This window comes from Rhinopithecus bieti, unplaced genomic scaffold, assembly GCF_001698545.2.
Source record: "Rhinopithecus bieti isolate Rb0 unplaced genomic scaffold, ASM169854v2 scaffold_4640, whole genome shotgun sequence".
In the NCBI taxonomy this organism is placed as follows: domain Eukaryota; kingdom Metazoa; phylum Chordata; class Mammalia; order Primates; family Cercopithecidae; genus Rhinopithecus; species Rhinopithecus bieti.
This window is the reverse complement of record NW_016804643.1, coordinates 570,226-588,361: the sequence shown is the minus strand read 5'-3', so window position 1 is coordinate 588,361 and position 18,136 is coordinate 570,226. Positions and strand designations below refer to the sequence as shown.

The following is an 18,136-nucleotide window of genomic DNA, read 5'->3' as shown; positions in this document are numbered from 1 at the left end:
AAAAAAAAAAAAAAAAAAAAAAAAAAAAAAGCTGGGCATGATGGCGGGTGCCTGTAGTCCCAGCTACTTGGGAGGCTGAGGCAGGATAATCGCTCCAACCTGGGAGGCAGAGGTTGCAGTGAGCCGAGATTGCGCCATTGCACTCCAACGGGGGGAAAAGGGGAAGCTGGTTCCAAAAAAAAAAAAAAAAAAATCTTACATTGCCAGGATGAATACTATCATACCCACTTTGAAATACCTCTGTATTAACTACTAATATTTTTGTTTTTAATATATCCAGTGAAGTGAAATATCCTGCTTTAGACTGTTGCATTATTCATGCAATTAATCTGAAATCCTGCCATTAGAAATTAATACTGAATTAATCCATTTCTCTTTCTGATTTTTAGATGTACTACAGTGTTTCTTAAACTTTTTGTTTACAAGGAAGTTGAGACTTACAGAAAAGTTACAGAAATTTTACAGAGTTCCTGTACAATTCACTCAGGTTCTCTCAATGTTATTATCTTATGTAACTATAGTATGATTATAAAAATCAAGAAATTTATATTCATACAGTACCTTAAACCAGTGGTCCCCAACCTGTTTGGCACCAGGGACCAGTATCGTGGAAGACAGTTTTCCATGGACAGGGGTCAGGAGGATGGTTTCGGGATGAAACTGTTTTACCTCAAATCTTCAGGCATTGGGTTCTCATAAAGAGCGTGCAGCCTGGATCCCTTGCACGCGCAGTTTACAATAGTGTTTGTGCTCCTATGAGAATCTAATGCCACTGCTGATCTGACAGGAGTTGGAGCTCAGGCCCTAAGGCTCCCATGCTGCTCACCTCCTGCTGTGTTGTCCTTGGCCTGGGGGTTGGGGACCTCTGCTTTAAACTGTAGACATCATTTGGATTCCTTCGATTTCACTAATGTCCTTTTTCTGTTGCCAGATCCAATCCAGGATCCCACATTGCATTTAGTTGTTAGGTCTCCTTAGTTTTCTTAAGTCTGTGACAATTCTTCAGTCTTTTTTCTTTCATGACCATGACACTTTCGAAGAAAACTGGACAGTATTTTGTAGAATATCTCTCACTTTGGGTTTGTTTCAGGTTTCTCAAGATTAGATTAAGGTTATGACTTTTTGGGAGGAATACCACAGAAGTGATGGTGCCCTTCTTAGTGCATTATATCAGGGGGTACATGATAGTGATACATCTTAGTGCTGATAATGCCAGCCTTGATTGTTTGGTTAAGATGGTGTCTGCCTGTTTGCTCCATTGTAAAGTTACTTTTCTCCTCTTTATAATTAATAAATATCTTAGGGGAGATGCTTTGAATCTGTGCAAATATACTATTTTATCTCAAACTTTTGTTTACTATTGTAGCATCTATCAGTGTATCTTGCCTGCAAATTTGTATTTGTGGTATTTTGGTGGTTTTCTCTTTTGCTCATTCATTATAGATTTATGAATGTAAATTCTTTTATAAGGGACCAGTGTGGTGGCTCACAACTGTAATCCCAGCACTTTGGGAGGCTGAGGTGGGAGGATCACTTGAGGTCAGGAATTTGAGGCCAGCCTGGGCAACACAGTGAGACCCCATATCGAAAAATAAAAATTAGCTGGGCATGTTGCCATATGCCTGGAATCCCAGCTACTTGGGAGGCTGACATAGGAAGATTGCTTGAGCCAGGGAAGTTGAGGCTGTGGTCAGCCGTGATTGCACCACTGTATTCCAGCTTGGATAACAGAATAAGACACTGTCTCTACAAAATAAAAATTCTTCTGTAAGGGAGAGCTGATTCTCTTCCCCAACTTACTTATTTATGTATTTAGAGGTCCTCCTCTTTGGCTTCTGAAAGTGTGAGGATTCTAGGCATGAGCCACTGTGCCTGGCTTCACTTATTTATTTATATCAATATAGACTCATAGAATATTTAGTTTATTCTATAAGTTATAATCCACTACTGTCATTATAGGTTTGTTGGTCAGAGTATTTTAGCCTTGGGAGATCTTTCATGTTGGCTGTACCCTTTTGATGTGCTCCTATCATTTTTTTTTTTTTGAACACTTACTTTCTGGCACTGTATATTTTTTGGCACTGCAAGATGCTTATCTTGTGTTTTCCCTGCCCCAGGCTTGGAATCAACCACTTTCCCAGGGAGTCCTGGTTCTTTCAATTGAAGGATGATATTTAGAAACCCAGGTCTGTGTGCTAGGTATACTTGCAACTGGGATGTCATTGTTTTTAGGCTTTCTCAACAGACAAGACTAGAAAAATATATGTTCACACATACAACATACATATCTCTGTTTTCCCACACAAACACATGTATCTGTATTTATTTCTCTATCTGCCTATCTATATAAAAAATGAATACTGATACTTCTGATTCCGGTCCCACACCACAAGGCTGATTCTAGCTTTTCCTCTTTCCTTATTTTTTTTCTGTCTCTCATTATCTACAATGTATTTACTTATTTCTTAATCCCATAATTTATACATAAAGTTGTGGTAGTGCATTTAAAAAATGTAGACTTTCTTAGAAAATTAGCATATTACATTATTGTTAGTAGTTTATATTACTGCCTTTTCCTCCAGGCTGCTAGTGGAAATAAATTACCAAAAGGATAAGAGCTTTGGTGGATACAGGGAGAAGATACTAGCACACGTTGAATTTAAAGTGTTTGGCCTGGGCCTGGCAGGTTGGCTCAAGGCTATAATCCCAGTACTTTGGGAGGCCAAGGTGGGCAGATCACTTGAGGTCAGGACTTCAAGACTAGCCTGGCCGAGATGGCGGAAACCCATCTCTACTGCGAATACAAAAATTAACTGGGTGTGGTGGTGCATTTTTGTAATCCCAGCTACTCTGGACGCTGAGGTGGGAGGATCGTTTGAACCCGGGAGGTGGAGGTTGCAGTTAGCTGAGGTTGCGTCACTGCACTTCAGCCTGGGAAACAGAAAGAGATTCTGTCTCAAAAAAAAAAAAAAAGTGTTTGAAGTGTTTGGCTGGGCGTGGGAGCTCATGCCTCTAATCCCAGCACTTAGGGAGGCCAAGGTGGGAGGATTGCTTGAGCCCCAGAGCCCAGGAATTCGGGACTAGCCTGGGCAACAAGGTAAGACCCTGTGTCTACAAAACATAAAAAAATTAATCAGATGTGATGGTACATGCCTGTGGTCCCAGCTACACAGGAGGCTGAGGCAGGAAGATTGCCTGGGCCCAAGAGGTAGAAGCAGGAAGTAAGTTATGTTTGAGTCACTACATGCCAGCCTAGGTGACAGAGTGAGACCCTGTCTCAAATAAATAAATACATGTTTAAGAAATATTTCTAAAATGACACTAGATTGTTGTAGAGGTATTCTAAAGTTCAATTAAACAAAAAGAAGACCACCCAGACACAACCAGAATTAATACTATGATGTGTATCCTTCTAGGTTATTTGTCTCTTTATAAGAAACAAATATTAAAAAATAGAAAACCACAAAATGCTGTCTTGTAATCTGTTTTTTCCTACTTACCTGTATATAATGAACATTATTTTCTGAAATCTAATTGATTAAAGCATTGGTCAGTAGATATTTATTGGGTACTCAACATGTATTGGATACTCCATTAGACATAAGTAACCAGGGAAACAGTGGTGAACATTTTTTTCTTCGACTTTTATTTAAGTTCAGGGGTACTACGTGCAGGATATATAGGATCATTGCATAGGTCGCCATGGTGTGTGCCATGGTGGTTTTCTGCAAGAACAACCCATCACCTAGATATTAGGGCCAGCATCCATTAGCTATTCTTCCTGATGCTCCCTCTACCCGTCTGACAGGCCCCAATGTGTGTTGTTCCCACCTTGTGTCCATCTGTTCTCATCATTCAGTTCCCATTTAAAAGTGAGAACATGAATTGTTTGATTTTCTGTTTCTGCATTAGTTTGCTGAAGATAATGGCTTCCATCACCATCCATGTCCCTGCAAAAGACATGATCGTGTTCCTTTTTATGGCTGCATAGTATTCCATGGTATCTATGTACCACATTTTCTTTATTCAGTCTGTCATTGATGGGGATTTGGGTTGATTCCATGTCTTTGCTATTGTGAATAGTGTTGCAGCAAACATGTGCATGCATATATCTTTGTAACAGAGTGATTTATATTCCTTTGGGTATATACCCAGTAATGGTGTTGCTGGGTCAAATGGTATTTTTGCCTCTAGGTCTTTGAGGAATCACCACACCGTCTTCCACAATGGGTGAACTAATTTACAATCCCAGCAGTGGTGTAAAAGTGTTCCTTTTTCTCCACAACCTTGCCAGCATCTGTTTTTTTTTTTTTGACTTTTTAATAATAGCCATTCTGAGTGGTGTGAGATAGTGTCTTGTTGTCGTTTTGATTTGCATTTCTCTAGTGATCAGTGATGCTGCTGACCACATGTGTGTCTTCCTTTAAGAATCGTTTGTTCATATCCTTTGCCCACCTTTTAATGGGGATTTTTTTTTTCTTATAAATTTATGTTCCTTTTAGACCCTGGATATTAGAATTTTGTCAGATGGATAGACTGCAAAATTTTTCTCCCAATCTGTAGGTTGTCTGTTAACTCTGATGATAGTTTCTTTTGCTGTACAGAAGTTCCTTAGTTTAATTAGATCCCATTTATCAATTTTTGCTTTTATCGCAATTGCTTTTGGCATTTTTGTTATAAAATATTTGCCTGTGCCTATGTCCTGAATGGTATTGCCTTGATTTTCTTGTAGGGTTTTTATAGTTTTGGGTTTTACATTTAAGTCTTTAATCCATCTTGAATTAATTTTTGTATATGGTATAAGGAAGGGGTCCAGTTTCAGTTTTTTGCATATAGCTAGCCAGTTCTCCCAGCACCATTTATTAAATAGAGAATTATTTCCCTATTGCTTGTTTTTGACAGGTTTGTCAAAGATCAGATTGTTGTAGGTGTGTGGTCTTATTTCAGAGTTCTTTATAATGTTCCATTGATCTGTTCCGTTGATTCTGTTTCAGGAATGTGTGGTGTGGCAGTGATGGTTGCGTAGATAAATTAGTAATTTTGACAAGAATCTGGAATACTTCACTAGGGAGAGAAGGAAGAGCATTCTAGATTGAGGGAACAGTATATGCAAAGGTTTAGAGATATGAAATAATGTGATGTGTTTGAAGAAGGTTGATTCATTCAGCATGGTTGGGTTGTAGTTTTGATGTGTGTGTGATGTGAAAGAGCCCAGACTGTAAAGAGTTTTACAATTGTAAAGAGTTTTATCTGTAAGTAATGGCTACCGTTGTTGAATTTTAAGTATTGCAGCCATAATTAGGTTTTATGTATTAGAGAACTCTGGGGCTGACATTTGAAAGGTTAAAAGAGGAGAAGACAGCAGGAAAGAGAATAGTTAGGAAGTTCTCGTGATTCTTCATTTATCTACTTTCAGAGTCAAGGAGAAGGTTTTTGTAAATAAAATTATATTTAATTGCATATGAATTCAGCACTGAATTTAAAACTCCTTAAAACTGTTAGCAAATTATTAATGCAGGGTAATATAATGGTTCTGTTAGCTGAATTAGCTCTTGTATATAGTTCAATTAAACTAATTATTTTCTCATCCTATTTTCAGATAAGAAAGATGTTAAATGCAAAACCAGAGGATGTCCATGTTCAATCACCACTGTCCAAATTCAGAAGCTCAGAATGCTGGAATCACCCTTTGCAGGGGGTAAATATAATTAAAATTAATTTCTTTTAAGTACATAGTTTTATTTGGTATGTTTAAAATATTGTAATAAAACTGAATTTTTGCCGGGTGCGGTGGCTCATGCCTGTAATCCCAGCACTTTGGGAGGCTGAGGTGGGTGGATCACCTGAGGTCAGGAGTTCAAGACCAGCCTGGCCAACATGGTGAAACCCCGTCTCTACTAAAAATACAAAATTGAGCCAGGCATGGTGGTACATGCCTGTAATCCCAGCTACTAGGGGGGCTGAGGAAGGAGGATTGCTTGAACCTGGCAAGTGGAGGTTGCAGTGAGCCAAGATCGTGCCACTGCACTCCAGCCTGGGCAACAAGTCGAGACTCCATCTCAAAAAAATAAAAATAAAAAACCAAAAAAAACACTGAATGTTTATTTTCTGATATGTCCCTTTTTTGGTTTTCTTGTGTTATTTAATTGCAGATTTTAGTTCATTTTTGGCATGTTGAAATGATACTTTGAGGTTAGGCTCTTCAGTTTAAAACTATGTATACATTATTATGCATGATTGATTTCTTCATGAAATTTAAGTCTTATTATTGTAAAATAAATTGTTTTAAGTTTACTAAAATGATAAGGTTTATAGAATTGTTTGTTCTTATGTTCTTCACCCATTTTAAGTTTGAGAGTGTATGTTTTGAAGAGTAATACAACTATATTTCAAAAGGTATTTTGATTATAAATCTGGACTTTATCTCACTGTTAAGCATTATAATCAGGCTTTGATGAAGAAGGCTTAAGATAGCAGTTTTTTGTGTTTTGATTATTAACTTTTAAGTTTAGTGGTACAAGTGCAGGTTTGTTCCATAGGTAACTTGTGTCATGGGGGTTTGTTGTACAGATTATTTCATCACCCAGATATTAAGCCTAGTACCCATTAGTTATTTTTCCTGCTCCTCTCCCTCCTCCCATCCTCCGACCTCTGAAAGGCCCCAGTGTGTATTGTTCCCTCTATGTGTCCACATGTTCTGATCATTTAGCTCTCACTTATAAGTGAGAACATGCAGTATTTGGTTTTCTGTTCTTGTGTTAGTTTGCTGAGGATAATGGTTTCCAGCTTCATCCATGTCCCTGCAAAGGACATGATCTCATTCTTTTTTATGGCTGCATAGTATTCTATGGTGTATGTGTACCACGTTTTCTTTATCTAATCTACCATGGAAGGGCATTTAGGTTATTTAGAGACAGGGTCTGTGTTGCTCACACTGGAGTGCAGTGGCACAATCATAGCTCACTGAATCCTTGAACACCTGGGCTCAAGTGATCTTGCTGCCCAGCCTCCTGAGTAGCTGGGAATACAAGCAGGTGCCTGGCTACTTACAATTTTTTTTTTTTTTTTTGTAGAGGTGGGATCTTGCTATCTTGCCTAGGCTTGTCTTGAACTTCTGGCCTTAGGCAGTCTTCCTACTTTGGTCTCCCAGAGTGCTGGGATTAGAGGCATGAGCCATTGTACCTGGCCTTGGAATGTGGAAGTCCAAGATGAAGGTGCTGGCAGGGTTGACTTTTGAGGCCTCTTTACTTGGATTGCAGATGGCTGTCTTCTCTCTGTGTCTTCACATGGCTTTTTCTCTGGGCACTGTATCCCTAGTGTCTCTTCTTCTTATAAGGACATTAGTCCTACTGGAATAGGACTCCACCCAAATGACCTCATTCAACCCCTTTTAAGGCTCTGTCTCTGCATACAGTCACATTAGGAGTTGGGGCTTCAGCATATGAATTTTGGGGGAATACAATTCAGTCCATAACTGCAGCATTCATTTTAGGATAACAATTTTTAAGTAATCTTAAATATATATATTTTGTTATAAGAAAAAATAACCATTATTTATTTACTTTTTTTTTTTTGGGACAGGGTCTTGTTCTGTCACCCAGGCTGGAGTGGACTGGCACACTCATGGCTCATTGCAGCCTCAGCTTCCCGGGCTCAAGCTGTCCTCCCACCTCAGCCTCCTGAGTATCTAGGATTACAGGCATGCACCACCATGCTTAGCTAGTTTCTAAAATTTTTTTGCACAAAGTTTTGCTATGTTGCTTAGGTGATCCTCCCACCTCAGCCTCCTGAAGCACTGGGGTTACAGGCGTGAGCCCTCATACCACTTGACCCTATTAACCATTTTTTTCTTTTGAGACGGCGTTTGATTCTTGTTGCCCAGGCTGGAGTATAATGGCGCGATCTTGGCTCACTGCAACCTCTGCCTTCCGGGTTCAAGTGATTCTCCTGCCTCAGCCTCCCCAGTAGCTGGGATTACTGGCATGCGCCACCATGCCGGGCTAATTTTGTATTTTTAGTAGAGGCGGGGTTTCTCCATATTGGTCAGGCTGGTCTTGAACTCCCAACCTCAGGTGATCTGCCTGCCTTGGCCTCCCAAAGTGCTGGGATTATAGGCATAAGGCACAGCGCCCGGCCTCCTATTAACCATTTTTAAAATTTGTTCTTAGAGAAGAGATTTGTCCTCAGTATTTTTTGCTTTAAAATTAGTGTAAAAGAACATTTAGAAATTTTGTTATTAAATAATACATTTGTTGTTTTGTATTGGATACAAAGAGTACATAAAAAGGGAAACAATAAAGGAGATCAGGTGTGACTTATGTTTACTTAAAAAGAAAATAATATATTTGCATAAGGTTAGAAAATTTGGGCTATGTAGAAAGGTACAAGGTGGGCTGAGTGTGGTGGCTTACACTTGTTATCCTAGCACTTTGAGAGGCTGAGGTGGGAGGATCTCTTGAGCCCAGAAGTTGGAGACCAGGCTAGGAAATACAGCGAGATCCTGTTTGTACTAAAAATTGAAAAATAAGCTAGGCGTGGTCTTGTGCACCTGTAGTTCCAGCTACTCAGGAGGCTGAGGTGGGAGGATCCCGTGAGCCCAGCAGTTCAAGATTAAAGTGAGCTATGATTGTACCACTGTACTCCAGCCTGGGCAACAATGAGACCCTGTCTCAAAAAAAAAAAAGTGTAAGTTGAAGCAAATACAATCTCTTTCTGTCCTTTTTCTCTAAAGGCAACCACTATTAATGAGTTTTTTCATTTATTTCTAGAAAAAAAGCATATTTCCATATATTTGGGTTTATACTGTTTTTTGATATTCGCAAAAGTTAAGTGATACTTAAATTTTGGGAAATCGACATCCTGTTTGAGACTGGAAGTGGCACATGTCAGCCTTACTGTGCTCTGTGGTTGGCTTAAACTTCACTGTATTTGCTAAATATTTGCTCATACTTTGTATAGTGTTTGAGGCTGTGCAAGTATCTTGCCGCATTTCCACTGGTCTACTTTTTTGTTAATGTTTTTAATGGTTTTCAGTGGAAGAGAAAGGAATAAATGCCCCTTTCCATAGTCTTCAGCAGAATTTTAACTCATTTATTTATTTGTGATTTTTATTGACATATAGTTACATTAAACAGGCAATCTTAAGTATAAAGTTAGACGAACTCTGACTAGAGTAACATATTGTCATGCTCCAGAAATTTTCCTTGTTTTCATTTTGTCTTTTAGAATATCAAAAGAATTTAATATATTTTTAATTGATTCATTTTTCTTTTTTATGTGACTCAAGTATATGACTCAACCATTGTGTCTTTTCCTCATCTGTTGCTTGTACCTACACCATGATTCTGGCAACCATTCTTCTGATTTCTGTTTCCATTGTTTTGCCTGTTCTTAAATTTCATAAAAATGGAATGATATAGTATGAACTCTTTTGTGTTTGGCTTCTTTTTATTCAGTATAATATTGCTAACATTTATCCATGTTTTGCATTTATCACTGGTTTGTTTCTTTTTATTGTTATGTAATATTCCATTATGTGAATATACCATGGTTTATTTAATTCTCTATTGATTGACTTTTAGGCTCGTTTTTTTTTTTTTGAGATGGAGTTTCCCCCTTGTTGCCCAGGCTGGAGTGCAATGGCGTGATCTCAGCTCACCACAACCTCTGCCTCCTGGATTCAAGTGATTCTCATGCCTCAGCCTCATGAGTAGCTGGGATTACAGGCATGCGCCACCACACCCGGCTAGTTGTGTATTTTTAGTAGAGATGGGATTTCTCCGTGTTGGTCAGGCTGGTCTTGAACTCCTGACCTCAGGTGATCCGCCTGCCTCGGCCTCCCAAAATGCTGGGATTACAGGTGTGAGCCACCGTGCCGGGCCTGGCTTGGTTTTACTATACATTTTTGTGATGACTAATGACATTAAAAACATTTTCTGTGGTTGTTAGGTGGAGTGTTCTGTAGATGTCTATTAGGTCCAGTTAATCAAGTCCGAGGTGAAGTGAGAGTCTCTTTGTTAGCTTTCTGCCTCAGTGATCTGTCTAATGCTGTCAGTGGGGTGTTGAAGTCTTTTCACTATTATGATGTGGTTGCCTAACTAAGTCTTTTTGTAGGTCAAGCAAAATTTGTTTCTTGAATCTGCATGTACCAATGGTGGGTGCATATATAATTAGGTAGTTAAGTCTTTTTGTTAGATTTTACCGTTTATCATTAGGTAATACCCATCATTGTGCTTCTTAATTGTTATTTGTTTAAAGTCTATTTTATCTGATATAAGAATAGTGGCTCCTGCTCTTTTTTGTTTTCTATTTGCATGGTAGATCTGTCTCTATCCCTTTACTTTGAGCCTGTGGATGCTGTTACATGTGAGATGGGTATCTTGAAGACAGCAGATGGTTGGGTCTGGTGTTTTTATCTACCTTGACACTCCATGTCTTTTAAGAGGGACATTTAGCCATTTATACTCAGGATTAGTATTGATATGTGAGATTTTGATCCTGTCATTATGTTGTTGGTTGTTGTATAGACTTGATTGTACAGTTCCTTTATAGTGTCTGTGGGCTATGTGCTTAAGTGTATTTTTGTGGTACTAGGTGTCATTCTTCTGATTCCATGTTTAGTACTCCCTTAAGGACCTCTTTCTTGTAAGGCTGGTGTAGTTGAAGCAAATTCCCTCAATATTTGCTTGTCTGAGAAGGATTTTATTTGTCTTTCACTTATGAATATTAGGCTGGTAGGATATGAAATTCTTAGTTGGAATATCTTTTCTTTAAGGTTGACTAAAAGAGGCCCCCAATCTCTTCTGGTTTGCAAGGTTGCTGCCAAGAAGTTTGCTGCTAGCCTGATGGGAGTTCCCTCTGTACATGACCTGACCCTTCTCTCCAGCTGCCTTTAAGATTTTTTTTTGCGTTGGCTTTGGTGAATTTGATGACAGTGTGCCTTGGGGATGGTTGTCTTGTATAGTATCTAGCTGGAGTTTTCTGTATTTCATAAATTTGCATGTCAACTTTTCTTTCTTTTTTTTTTTTGGAGACGGAGTCTCTCTCTGTTGCCAGGCTTAGTATAGTGGCACGATCTTGGCTCTCTGTAACCTCTGCCTCCCAAGTTCAAGCAATTCTCCTGCATCAGCCTCCTGAGTAGCTGGGACTACAGGTGCATGCTGCCACACCCGGCTAATTTTTTGTATTTTAGTAGAGACAAGGTTTCACTGTGTTGCCCAGGCTGGTCTTGAACTCCTGAGCTCAGGCAGTCCACCTGCCTCAGCCTCCCAAAGTGCTGGTATTACAGGCTTGAGTCACCGTGCCTGGCCTGCATGTCAGCCTTTCTATTGCGATTAGGGAAATTTTTGTGGACCATATCCTCAAATGTATTTTCCAGGTTGCTTATTCTCTCCATTCTTTCTCAGGAATGCCAGTGAGTCATAGATTTAGTCTCTTTACATAATCTCATATTAATTATCCCTCCACTGATGAAATGTTTCTATACCTCTAAAACTCTGAAGACTCTGCCAAAAGATTCCTAGAACTGATAATTGACTTTAGCAACCTCTCAGGATACAAAATCAATGTGGAAAAATCAGTAGCATTTCTAGACACCAATAATGTCCAGGCTAAGAGTCAAATCAAGAACACAATCCCATTTGCAATGCCATAAAGAAAATGAAATACCTAGGAGTACAGTTGACCAAGAAGGTGAAAGAGTCTACAAGAAGAACCACAAAACACTGCAGAAAAAAAATCAGAGATGACACAAATAAATGGAAAAACAATCCATGCGCATGGATTGGAAGCATCAACATCACAAAAATGACCATACTGCCCAAAGCAGTCTACAGATATTCAATGCTATTCCTATCATACTACCAATGTCATTTTTCAGATAATTAGAAGAAATTATTCTAAAATTCATATGGAACAAAAAAGAGCCCAAATAGCCAAAGCAATCCTAAACAAAAGGAATAAAGCTAGAGGCATCACAGTACCTGACTTCAAATTATATTTAAGCCCACAGTAACCAAAATGCATGGTACAGGTATAAAAACAGACACATAGAGCAATGGAAAAGAATAGAAAACTCAGAAATAATGCTGCACACCTACAACCATCTGATCTTTGAAAAGCTGACAAAAGCAAGTAATGGGGAAAGGATTCCCTATTCAATAAGTGCTGCTGGGACAGCTGGCTAGCCATATGCAGCAGAATGAAACTGGACCCTTGCATTTTACCATATACAAAAATTAATTCAAGATGAATTAAAGATTTAAATGTAAAACCTCAAACTATAAAACTCTTAGGAAAAATATCTAGGAAATACCCTTGTTGTTATCAGCCTTGGCAAATAATTTTTGGCTAATGCCCCAAAAGCAATTGCAGCAAAAACAAAATTGACAAATGAAACTTAATTTAATTAAAGAGCTTCTGCACAGCAAAAAAAACAAAACAAAACAAAATCCCTAGGGAGTGGGAGAAAATATTCACAAACTATGCCTCTGACAAAGGTCTATTATCCAGATTCTATAAAGAACTTAAATCAACAAATGAAAAACCAATAACTTTATTAAAAAATAGGCAAAGGACATGAACAGATATTTCTCAAAAGAAGACATACAGGTACTCAGAATTACTATGAAAAAGTGCTCATCGTGACTAATCATCAGGGAAATACAAATCAAAACCACAGTGAGATACCATCTCACACCAGTCAGAATGGCTATGATTAAAAAATGAATAATCAGGTGCCAGCAAGACTGTGTAAAAAAGAAAACACTTATATACTGTTTGTGGGCATGTAAATTAGTTCAGCCACTGTGGAAAGCAGCTTGGAGGTTTCTCAAAGAACTTAAAGCAGAGCTACCATTTGAACCATCAGTCCTATTACTGGGTATATATCAAAAAAGGAAAATAAATAGTTTTGCCAAAAAGACACATGCAGTTACATGTTCATCATTGAGCTATTCATAATAGCAGAAACATGGAATCAACTTAGGGTACCCATCATTGGTGGATTGGATAAAGACAATGTGGTACTATACATCATGGAATACTATGCAGCCATAAAAAGGAATGAAATCATGTCCTTTCCAACAACATGGATGCAGCCAGAGGCCATTATCCTGTGCAAATTAATGCAGGAACAGAAAACCAAATGTTACATGTTCTTATTTATAAGTGGTAACTAAACAATGAGCACACATGGACATAAAGATGGGAACAACAGACACTGGGGACTCTTAGAGGAGTTAGGGAGAGATGGGAGAATAGGTTGAAAAACTACATATTGGGTACTATATTCACTACCTGGGTGATGAGATCTGCACCACTGCCCCGGCACCACTCAATATACCCATGTAAGAAACCTCCACATATACCCCTTGTATATAAAATAAAATTTGAAATAAACCCATCTCTATAAAAAAATACAAAAAATTAGCCAGGTGTGGCACATGGCTGTAGTCCCAGTTACTCACGTAGCTGAAGTGGGAGGATCTCTTGAGCCTGGCAGGTGGAGGTTGCGTTGAGCTGAGATTGCGCCACTGCACTCCAGCCTGGGCAACAGAGTGAGACCTTGTCTCAAACAAACAAACAAACAAAAAGCCCCTCAGATTTGAAAATAAAACCTTTTCAGATGTTGATTATCAATTCTATATCTTCTTTTGTGAAATGTCTTTTAAAATTTTTTTCACTTTGAAAACAATTTTTTTCTGTTTTGTTTATTCATTTATTTAGTCTTTTTTTTTTTTTTTGGTAGAGATGGGGTCTTGCAGCCCAGGCTGGTCTTAAACTTCTTGCCCCAAGTGATCCTCCCACCTTGCCTCCCAAAATTCTGAGATTACAGGTGTGAGCCATTGTACCTGGCCTAAAATAAATTTCCTTGTTGATTAATTTAGAATTACATTCATCCATCTTCATTATTCTATGAGTTTTGACAAATGTATACACGTTGCAACTACCATCATAATAAAGATACGTGTGTGTGTGTGAGAGAGGAAACTTGTATAACCATACCTTGGAGATACTGCTGGTTTGGTTCCACATCACTGCACTAAAGCAAATATTGTAGCAAAGCGAGTCATCCGATTTTTTTTGGTTTCACAGTATATATAAAAGTTATGTTTACACTATACTGTAATTTATTAAGTGTGTAATAGCATATTTAAAAATGTACATACCTTCATTAAAAAATACTTTATTGCTAAAATATTCTATCCATCTTTTGAGCCCTCAGCAAATCATTGTATTGCCACTGGAGCATGGCTTAAAGTTGCCTCGAAATTGATGACTACTGACTGATCAGGGAGATGGTCGCTGCTGAAGGTTGGGATGGCTGTGACAATTTCTTAAAATAAGACAACAATGAGTTTTTCCACATTGAGAGACTTTTCTTTTCATGAAAGATTTATCTGTATTGTCCCATGCTGTTTGACGGCATTTTATTTACAGTAGAACATCTTTCAAAATTGGAGTCACAGTAGAACTCTTAAACCCTGCCACTGCTTTATCAACTAAACTTATGTGATATTCTAAATCCTTTGTTGTCATTTCAGCAATGTTCATAGCATCTTCAATAGAACTAGATTCCATCCCAAGAAACTATTTTCTTTTAAGAAAGAAGCAACTCCTCATTTGTTTTAGTTTTCTCATAAGGTTGTAGCAATTCTGTTGCATCTTCAGGCTCCACCTGTGTTTTTTTCTTTTTTTTTTTTTAAAGATGGAGTCTCCGTTTGTCACCCAGGCTGGAGTGCAGAGGTGTGATCTTGGCTCACTGCAACCTCCACCTCCCAGGTTCAAGCGATTCTCCTGCCTCAGCCTCCTGAGTGACTGGTACTACAGGTGCGCACCACCGTGCCTGGCTAATTTTTGTATTTTTAGTAAAGACAAGGTTTCATCGTGTTGGCCAGGCTGGTCTCAAACTGTTGACCTCAGGTGATCCACCTGCCTCCCAAAGGGCTGGGGTTACAAGTGTGAGCCGCTGTGCTTGGCCCAGGCTCCACTTGTAATTTTAGTTCTCTTGCTGCTTCCACCACATCTGCAGTTACTTCCTCCATTGAGGTCTTCAACCCCTCCAAAGTATCCATAAGGGTTGCAGTCAACTTCTTCCAAGCTCTTGTTAATGTTGATATTTTGGTCTTCACCCATGAATCACAAATGTCATTAATGGCGTCTATAATGGTAGATCCTTTCCAGAAAGTTTTCAGTTTACTTTGCCCAGATCCAGCAGAGGAATCACTATATGTGGTAGCTATATGATATATTTCTTAAATTATAAGACTTGAAAGTTGAAGTTACTCCTTGATCAATGGGTTGCAGAATAGATGCTGTGTTAGCAGGCATGAAGACAACATTAATTTTCTTGTACATCTCCATCAGCGCTCTTAAGTGACAAGGTGCATTGTTAATGAGAAGTAATATTTTGAAAGGAATCTTAAAAAAATTTTTTTTCTTTGCTTTTAAACTCCGTCGGATTTGAGGAATCTCTTTTTCTGAGTAGTAGTTCTCAAAGCTTAAAAGATTCAGGAAGTCATGCTGTAACAGATGTTCTGTCATCCAGGCTTTGTTTTTCCATTTCTAGAGCACAAACAGAGTAAATCTGGCATAATTCTTAAGGGGCCTAGAATTTTTCATATGGTAAATGAGCACTGGCTTCAACTTTAAGTTATCAGCTGCATTAGCCCCTAACAAGAGAGTCATCCTGTTGTTTGAAGCCAGGCATTGACTTCTCCTCCTTGGCTATCTTTGGCTGTGGAAGTCCTAGATGGCGTCTTCTTTCAATAGAAGGCTGTTTCATCTACTTTGAAAATGTATTGTTTAGCGTAGCGACCTTCAGCAATTATCTTAACTAGATCTTCTAGATAACTTGCTGTGGCTTCTGCATCAGCACTTCCTGCTTCATCTTGCAATTTTATGTTATGAAGATGGCTTCTTTCCTTCAACATCATGAACCAACCTTTGCTAGCTTCAGACTTTTGTTTTGCAACTTCCTTACCTCTCTTAGCCTTCATAGAATTGAAGAGAGTTAGGATCTTACTTTGAATTAGGTTTTGGCTTAAGAGAACATTGTGGCTGGTTTGGTGTTCTATCCAGACCACTAAAACTTTCCCTATCAGCAGTAAGACTGTTTTGCTTTCTTATCACTAGTGTGTTCACTGGAGTAGCACTTTTAGTTTCCTTCAAGAATTGCTCCTTTGCATTCAGAACTTTGCTAACTGGTGCAAAAGGCATAGCTCTTGGCCTGTCTCAACTTTCCTCACTAAACTTAATCATTTTTAGTTTTTGATTTAGAGTGAGACACTTAAGACTCTTCCTTTCACTTTGAATACTTAGAGGCTACTGTAGGGTTATTCATTGGCCTAATTTCAATATCCTTGTGTCTCAGATAATAGGTAGGCCCCAGGAGGAGAGAAACTGAAAAATGGCCAGTTGTTGGAGCAGCAGAACACCCACAACATTTATTAAGTTTGCCATCTTACATGGGTACAGTTGGTTGTGCCTCAAAACAGTTACAGTAATAACATCAAATGATCAGAGATCGCCATAACAGATGCAATAATAATGAAAAAATCTGAAATATTGTGAGAATTAGAAAAGTGTGTCAGAGAGACATGAAGTGTGCATGTGTTGGAGAAATGTTGATAGACTTGTCTGGTGCAGGATTGCCACAATCCTTCAATTGTTAAAAATATAATATCTGATAAGCACAACAAATAAAGCAAAGCATGATAAAACAAGGTATGCCTATATTTACTTATAGTTTTTTTGATGTGTTTACAGTAATATGAATTACAAAACTTGCATAGATGCATATAGTTATCACAATTAAAATATGTCCATGACTCCAAAAAATATACTTGTGCTGTCCACTTTGTAGTAATTCCTCCCCCTCCCCCTAACCTCTGGTGACACTTGTTTTTTGTGCCTATAATTCTCTGTTTTCCAGAATGCCACATAAATGCGATCATACAGTATATAATGTTTTGAGAGTGGCTTTATTCACTCAGTATAATGCCATTGAGATTGATCTCTGTTAACCCTTGAAGGACATTTGGGTTGTTTCCAATTTTTGATTATGAATAAAGCTGCCATAAATACTCATAGGTTTTTATGTGAATGTAAATTTTAATTTCTCTGGGGTAAACAGGAGTGAAATTTCTAGATTATGTGGTAAATGTATATTTAACTGTCAAACTTTTCTAGAGTGGTTCTAACATTTTACATTCCCACCAGTAATGAATGAGGTTTCTGGATGCTGTCAGTCTTTGGTAGTACTTGGTACTGTCATGGTATATTTACTGGGTTGGTGCCAAAGTAACAACAGTTTTGCCATTAAAAGCAAAAACTGCAATTACATTAGCACTAGTCTTATATTTCGTAAAATAATAGGCTTTACTTTTTTGGAGGAGTTTTAGGTTTACAGAAAAATTGAGGGGAAAGTACAGAGAATTCCTATATATTCTTTTATACCCTGTCACTCCTTTACCCTAGTTTTTTCTATTACTATTTTACTGTGAAAGTTGTCAGAATCCAAATGGAGTCAATAATGTTAAAAAAGCCTTTAAAAGTAGAGATGGGGAAGGCTTTCACACTTGTATGCCTGTTAACAAAAACTGTCACAAAAGACTGTGAAAACCACAACCTTGCCACAAAGACCATTACAGCCTTGCACAAAAAAATTTCTGCAAGGACATCTGCACAACTGCCTGTCTAGTCTTGTGTTGGTGTCACCCTTGTTAATGATTTTTTTAGCTAGGGTTACTTATTTTGAAACAGTTGTGTAATCCTCTTCATTCTTTACTTTAAGAACCTTTGTCTTTCTTTCCTCCCTGAAAACACAGTTTACTATGACACGTATATTCCCATTGTAATGCTCAACTCCCCAGTAAATATCTTCTTTTAGAGAGCTTCTCTGTTATATAGGTACACGTTATATTAGTGTGGTACATTTGTTATAGTTGATGAGCTGATATGAATACATTATTATTTAACTAAAGTGTACAGTTTTACATCAGGGTTCACTCCTTACATTGTATATTCTGTAGGTTTTGACAAATATGCAGTGACATGTATCCATCATTACAGTGTAGTACAGAAAAATGTGATAGCTCTAAAAATCCCCTATATCCTACTGATTTAAAAAATCTCC

General features: G+C 38.2%; 1 protein-coding gene across 1 annotated transcript in view; it reads left to right on the top strand.

Moving 5' to 3' along the window:
• SENP7 (SUMO specific peptidase 7) overlaps positions 1-18,136 on the top strand; it is a 180,749-nt gene that overhangs the window by 1,791 nt on the left and 160,822 nt on the right. The window contains 1 exon segment of the mRNA XM_017869509.1: positions 5,600-5,698. Coding sequence (XP_017724998.1) covers positions 5,609-5,698 — 90 coding nt within the window. The 5' untranslated portion in view covers positions 5,600-5,608.